Below are 7,669 nucleotides of genomic sequence, written 5' to 3' on the forward strand. Positions count from 1 at the left end.
AAAAAAAAAAAAAAAACTTTTCTTTTGCATTCACAACTTGGTTATTTGGCACAAGAGGTCTAGTTTTTGACCTATCTCAGTTTTCGACATGCCTTCTTCACTAAGATTTATCATTTTTAGCTTTTGATTTAAAGTGAGAGATATTCAAGTCTTTTTTTCATTTGAACACTTAGAGACCATTGTAGGGTTATTAATTGGCCTAATTTCAATATCGTTGTGTCTCAGGGAATAGGGTGGCCTGAGGAGAGGGAGAAAGAAGGGAAATGGCAGGTCCCTAGAGCAGTCAGAACACACACTACATTTATTCATTAAGTTCGCTGTCTTCCATGGGCGTGGTTAGAGGAGCTCAAAACAATTACAACTGCAACATCAAAGATCACTGATCACAGATCACCATAACAGATACTTTCAATTTGTAAAAATCACTACATTTGCGAAGCACAATAAAACGAGGTATGGCTCTACCAAAATACAGGCTTTTTATATCTATCTCAGACACTGGCCAGCACTCATTACCCCTTCTTGACTCTAATCCTCCACCCTCCCAGACTTCCCCAGGTTCCCCTCACTACCCTACAAGTCTTCCTATACCTCTGAAACTCTCAGGTTCTGCAAATATCCACACTTCTCTCTCACACACACATGCTCAAAATAAAAATAACAAAGCCTGCCCATAAATCTGGCCAGACCTCTCTGCTGGGAAAGGGAACAACACTCGCAGGGCCGCTCCCTCCTCTGTTGGCTGGAAAACAGGTTCAACTACTGCAACTTGGGGCCCACTGCCCAGAGACAGTGTTCCCAAAGTGCTAGTCAAGGGGCTAAATAGGGCAAGAAGGCTCTAAAAGCCTAAAAACTCTAGGGCAGAGGGTACTGAGGTCAAATAAGCAGAGCCAGCAGAGCTTGAGTGGTGCTTCATGAATTTTTGAATTAAATTTCTGGTTTTACTAATATTTAAATGAAATCTGAACACTTTAAAATCAAAGGCCAATTAATAATACCAGTAGTCCAGCATTATCGCAAATAAACCAAAATGTCTATATTGTCATTTAATTCCAGTATTGTAATTATAAGTAAATACGTGTTCCAAGGATAAGTGATTTTAGAAAACATTTTTCTTAAATAAGTTAGTCCACCACAGAACTTGCAAGGACCGTAAATACCATGAATCTTCAAAAGGGAAATACACTATGATCTGTTTCCCAAATTGAACCGAGCATGGAATTCTCAGTGCTGGAGGAACACCTCTCAAGACCAGCATTCCTGAGGCAACAGGGAAATCTCATTTACAGTGGTAACAAAATATTCAGGAATAACCTAGATCAAAAAATATGTGGGCTCTGTATGAAAAAACACTGCATAACTTGCTTGAGACACATATTTGACCTAGATAAGTGATGAGACATTTTATGATTCTAAATATTATAAGGATGCCAATATTTCCCAAATTCACTTCTATATTTAACTCTGTCCCAATGGGAAGAAGGGAAAGGGAGGATCTAATAAAAGTAATTATTTATTTGATGAATACACAGGTGAAAATATTTAGGAAAATATGGAAAGAAAAATATCAAGGAAAGAACTTGCCCTATCAAGTGTAGCATTTGTGATTGTGACACTATAACACAATAGTGGGGTACTAGTTGAAGAACTGACACATGGCTCAGTACAACAAAAAAGACATCCCTAAACAAACATTGGCACATCTAGGAAGTTAATGTGATAATAAAATATCATCAAATCATGGTCCAATGGTAGATTATTTCCTAAACAGTGCTGAAATCCAAAATAAATTCCTTATTTATTAAATATTTAAACATAAAAGGAAATCTTACAAAACCTGAAAGGCAATATCTGTGAATACAAAATTAACTAATATGGGGAAAGATCTTTTGACACAAAGGCAAAAAGAATCAAAGAGAAAGGCATATATGGCTACATAAAAATTAACATACAGGTGAAAAAATTCATATCTGACTCAAACGAGAATAAAATTCTACTATATGCTAGGTACTTTGTTCAACACCATATATTTACACAAATTTACTTAAGTTTCACAATAATATTATTATACAGGTCTTACTGTCTTTTTTAAAAGAAGAGCAAAAAGACTCAGCATTCAGTAACTTGCCCAAAGCCGTATTTGCTAGGATGCAATAAATAATAAGACCCGCATTCAAATTCAGGTCTTGACTTCAAAGGCAATGCTTTTGTCCATTATCATCTTCCAATAATGCATTACCCTTTTACTCTAAAGAGGAAGACACAAATACAAATTCCTAAGAAAAAGGCAGATGAAGCACAGAATGCAGATGGTTAATAAATATGAAAGATGATTTAACCTGAGAGTAATCACAGAAATGTAAATAAAGCAGCAACATTCAATTTTCATTATAACAATGTTTACAAAAATAACAGCTAGTGTTGAGAAGAATGCAAAATGCTAGGGTCCTTCTGGAAAGTATTTTTGATGTTGTAAAATAAAAGAGCCTTAAAGATATTTATGTCCTTGGACCCAGCTATTTCATTTTTACAAAATTACTGTAGGAAAATAGGGTATGTGCAAATATTTACACATAAAAATTCTTTTTCAGTGTTTATAATGATGAAAAGCTGAAAATATCCTCAATGGCTAAGAAGTAAATGATTAAAATATGGTATATCAATAAAATGGAAAATATTTTCAAAGAATTTAGGTGGGAAAATACTCTCAAAGTCGAAAAAAGGAAAAATATGATAGTCATAGAGATACCATGAACACAATTTGTTTAAAAATCTACATAGCACATGAAAATTAAAAGCTATTAATAGAAAGCCATTTTGTTAACTGTAGTTCTCAACATTACAGATGATATTTTTTGTTTACTTTTCTGTATTTTCCAAGGATTTGGACATGATTGTATATTATGTCAAGTATAATTTAAAAATAAGCATCAGAATTACCAGAAAGAAAAATGCTACTATTTAAAGAAAAGTATTAAATTGTACTGCAAAAGAAATCCAGATTTAAAGTCAAAATGTCTCAGCTCCAACGCAGCTCATCAGTTGTTACCCAAGGACCTTGGTCAAATCACAACTTCTAAAACTCTTTTCCTCATCTGAAAAATGGGAATAATGGCTGCCCCATTCACTGGGGTTAGAATATCCAACGATGCTGTGGAAAATTTTAAGCTAGTATGTTGACATATAAATACTATATATGTGAGTGTTTTTATTATAACATCTGAAGAACTGTGTGGATTTGTGGCAATACAAATGTAAGGACCCTCGATGTTGCGTGACTATTACTGTATGTGTACACAGTTGGCTGTTTCTTATCCCCCAGGACTGATATTTCAAACTTTCACTCCTGCTCACTACAGACACCCTCCCTCCAAAGTTGGTCAGTATGCTACGATGGAAAGAGCATAGACATTTTGGCTACAAACTCAGACTTTAGGCAAGTTTCTTAACCTTAGTGAGTTTCAATTTTCTCAGCTGTCAAACAGGGATAATCTCTTGGAGTTCAGGATTTAAGATAATTTAAGAGCCTGCCCATGGTAGATGCCTGTCACTTTCAATAGATGGTCTTACTGCTTGCAATAACTAGATGGAACAGATGCTCCAGGTGGGCCAGAATTTTTGGCTGTTTGTTCTTTGCAATATATTCCTAGAAGAGTACCTGGCACAAGATAGTAGCTCAACAAACATCTGGTGAGTGAATGAATTCCCTCAGTCGTTCCTACTCCCTACACAGTATCTTCATCCTTATTTGACCTATCTGTGACTTCCCAGTGCTGACAACAACCTTTCTTTGTTCTCTCCTCTTTTAGTTTCTCTGACCTTCTCTTACTTCCTTTGTTCTCCAGTTACTAATTCTGTCTTTCCTGATCCTTTCGATTTACCTCCCTCTCAAATTATAGAGAGGAAAATGTAATGTTTTGAATGTGAATGAGGCCTTTTGAGTCAATCTGATGATCCAGGGCACATCACAATCTCTTTGAGCCGTAATATCACCAGTAAAATAGGAATAATACCTACTTTGGAAACTGTCACGAGGATTGAAGGAGACAGTGTATGTAGACTTTAGCACAGCACTTGACACGTAGTAATGATTCAGTAAATATTATCACCATCCTAAGCTCTCTTCTTTCACTCTACACATTATTCCACAGCTTCAACCCCCAAAATACACTAAACACTCCCAATCTCTATCTTCAGCAAAGACCACTTTCTTTGCTGGTCTCCAAATTGACAAATCCATTACCTACCAGATGTCTCCACCTGCAAGACCCACTGCACAATAAACTCAACATATTTAAAACTGAACCCATCTATGTTTCCTTCCCACTCATAAAAACATGCTCATCTTCTAATTTCTCATTTAGTAAATAGATCACCAATGAACACACTTTGAGACTCACAGAAATAAAAATTGACAGTTTCAAACTTAATTTTTTTTTTTTTGAGACAGAGTCTCACTTTGTCTGTCTCCCTGGCTAGAGTGCAATGGCATCATCATAGCTCAATGCAACCTCAAACTCCTGGGTTCAAATGATCCTCCTGCCTCAGCCTCCCCAGCAGCTGGGACTATAGCTGTGCACCACAACACCTGGCTAATTTTTCTATTTTTTTCTGTAGAGACGGAGTCTCACTCTTGCTCAGGCTGGTCTCAAACTCCTGGTCTTAAGCAATCCTCCTGCCTCGGCCTCCCAAAGTGTTAGAATTACAGGCGTGAGCCACCACACGTGGCCTCAGACTTAATTTTCTAATGCCCAGGGATTCTACAAACAAAAAGTGTTTAAAGGACTCAAACTTAGTATCACTCTTACACACATGCACGTGCAAACAAAGAGGTTTTCCTTTTTACTTATGGTGACAGAGGGGATAAAAGAAGCAGTGAAAGCGCATGGAAGCTTCAGGGAAGCTTAGAAAGTGAATATGGGTAAAAGTCATAACCTACCAGGGCAACAAAGTCAAATGTCTTCACCGGCTACACAATGAGGAAAGTGGGTAAGGAGAGGGAAAAGGGAACTCTGCCAAATGTAGACTGTGGCAAATGAAAGAACACATGTCCCATGTAAGGATATTCCAATTTAGGTGTTTAAAACATGGTTTCAATAAACTGAGTATCTCTAGTGGAATCTGATCTGTGGCCACAAGTTTGCGGCCTGTGTGTGAGAATTCAATGAAAGCTACTGATCCACTGTGGACAATGTGGAGAGTGGCAGAAATGAGAAGGCAAGAATAGTAGTAAAAACGTGGAGAGAAGGACTGTCAGAGTACTGACCCTACCCCAAAGAGCTGAGAGAACTCCAGCTTTTCAATCCCCACATTGTGATGTCCCATGTGAAAGCAAACTCACTTTTTTAAAAAATTACTTGCATTTACACATCAGCATTGGCCAATCTCACAAGTACAATGCTGAATGAAAAGAAGGGACACAATGCATACAAAAGAATGCCACTTATATAACATTCAAAAACACGATACTAAACATACTGATAGGTTATTCTGGAAGGTGGGAGAAAAGAAAGGTGTAACATAGGATGTTCTTTCGTAAGCTGGATGGTGAATGTGAAAATGTTTATTATGTTTTATATATGAGTAGATGTATACGTGTGAACATAAACACACAAAATACACTGTTACTTGCATGAGGGAGTTCATGATAAAAACGTTTACTCTAAAAAAAAAACCTTGTGATTAGTTTTTCACATACGATTTTGATATTCCAGAAACATCTCAATCATTCGTTCCTCTTCCTTTAATTTCACAGACAGCTTTTCTGAAAGAAAAATTGGAATCAAAGTTTCAATTCAGCTGAAATAACACTAAAAAAACAAACAAGAACAGCAAAAACAGCATGTTACAAGTTAAGTTTAGGTACCTGCAAATGCTTTGATGGAGTCCTTGTAGGTATCTCTGAGCCCCACCATATGATAGGAGGTGTCAGTACTTTTGAATTTATTCCAAAATTCATTTATGGTTTTATCGAATAGCACCAGCTCATCCTCTACCATTATGAAGACAATGCTACAAATAGAACATACATGGTATTCTTTAAGAGTTATTGAAATCAAATCAGCCACATATTCCAACCAGGTATACAATACTTTGGTAATTTGGCCTTTGCTAGAAAATGGTTAGCAACTTATCTTTAATTCTACATACTCAAGGGTGGATCAAGCCACCTGGGCTTAATTGTGGTTAAGGTGCAGCGAGAATCCAGCAGGACACCTTTACCTCCTAGGAACTTGTGAGTAGGTAGATGCAATTGCACAGGACACTCACATGCTCTGTGACCCGGGGAAAATGACTCTAACTCCGTTTTCTCACAAGTAAAACTGGTGATTTGTAAGGCCCCTCCAACTATGACCCTTTCTGATTCCAACCTGGATCGCCAGGTGGCCAGCCCCCTCCCATAGGATAAGACCTCACACATCTACCCTGCCTCTTCCTCCAACTCCAGAACAGGAAAAATAACAGTAAAATGGAGCCAAGAGTGGGAACTTCGTGGGTTCAGCCCAAGACGTGTGCTGGACTCTCTGGGCCTCAGTACCCTCCTCTGTAAAAGGATGTCCTATAAAACTCCAGGTCCCATCAGTTCTCTGTGACGCTAAAATCTTCCCAGGAGGGCCAAAGGTATCTCCTGAGGGAAACCCAGAACGCTTCAGCTGCGCCGCTGCCCATCCGGCCAGGCCTCCGAGGCACAAACAGCCATAAAACGCGAATTTCACACACACCGCCCCGAATATACACATTCTGCCCCCCAAACCCACTTTCCCCTACGGCAACAGGAGGGACGAAGAGCCCAGCTCGGCGCCCACTCCCTCACCTTCTCAGGCAGGCCTGAGCCCCGCCGCCTTCCCCACACTAGATCTGTGCCACCTCCGGCCAACAGCAGGTCTCCAGACCCAGCTCCCGCGGCCCCGCCAACTTTCCGATTTCAAACCCAGGGCACCGCCCTCCACCCGCCTCCAGGTGGCCTCTCGGCTTCTGATTGGCTGATGGCAAGTGCTCTTCTTAAAGGGATTGGTTGATATCAACTTCCGAGATTCTCCGGAAACATAGGAAATGGAGCATTCTGGGATTCGTAGTTTTTTTTGGACGACCGTAAGACTCTTCGCTGTGCCTCTGAAAGTGTTAATATTAATAGCTCCCGAAGGACTCGCCCCAGGACAAGCCATTCATAGGCTTCAAATAAACGTTTCTGCAGCAAATATAAATATTGACCTTTAATCGTATTTTTTTGCAAAATATATACCCTCTTCTTTGTTATTTTTTGGTAAAGTTGACTCAAATTATGAGTGGGCAGAAACATCCAGACGGTCCTCACAATAGGTTTACAAAAAAATTCCTTCTTTTCTGCCCCTCCAGCTTCTCTAACAATAGTTTCGAGGCCCACAGGAACAGTATGTTACTATCTTGCATAACTAGAAGGGGCTCAAACTCTAGCAACATCACTTGCCATGTTCCTTGAGGACAGGAAAGAGGCACAAGCTAATCAACTCGGATTTGCCAAAACCTGGGCAAGCTGCGGTGAAATCGCATCGTCCAGGAACTCCAAATGGGTGAAATGTAGTCACTATTTGAAATCTTTTGGGTAAAGCTGAGGAAGAAACAAAAATAGAGGAAAAAAAACCCAGAGAATATGCTCTCTAAAGAATGGAAAATAAAGATGGCCAGTAAT

The 7,669-nt window shown here is 39.0% G+C and overlaps 1 protein-coding gene across 1 annotated transcript in view; it reads right to left on the minus strand.

Moving 5' to 3' along the window:
• Positions 1 to 6,940, minus strand: part of SPC25 (SPC25, NDC80 kinetochore complex component) — a 15,015-nt gene extending 8,075 nt beyond the window's left edge. The window contains exons 1-3 of the mRNA XM_012650790.1: positions 6,815 to 6,940; positions 5,867 to 6,012; positions 5,699 to 5,764 (exon numbers count right to left, since the gene is read on the minus strand). Of these exons, the coding sequence (XP_012506244.1) occupies positions 5,699 to 5,764; positions 5,867 to 5,999 (199 nt within the window). The 5' untranslated portion in view covers positions 6,000 to 6,012; positions 6,815 to 6,940. The remainder of the gene's footprint in view (positions 1 to 5,698; positions 5,765 to 5,866; positions 6,013 to 6,814) is intronic.
• Between the last annotated feature and the right edge of the window lie 729 nt (positions 6,941 to 7,669).

The sequence above is a fragment of the Propithecus coquereli genome, unplaced genomic scaffold, assembly GCF_000956105.1.
Source record: "Propithecus coquereli isolate 6110/MARCELLA unplaced genomic scaffold, Pcoq_1.0 Scaffold34, whole genome shotgun sequence".
In the NCBI taxonomy this organism is placed as follows: domain Eukaryota; kingdom Metazoa; phylum Chordata; class Mammalia; order Primates; family Indriidae; genus Propithecus; species Propithecus coquereli.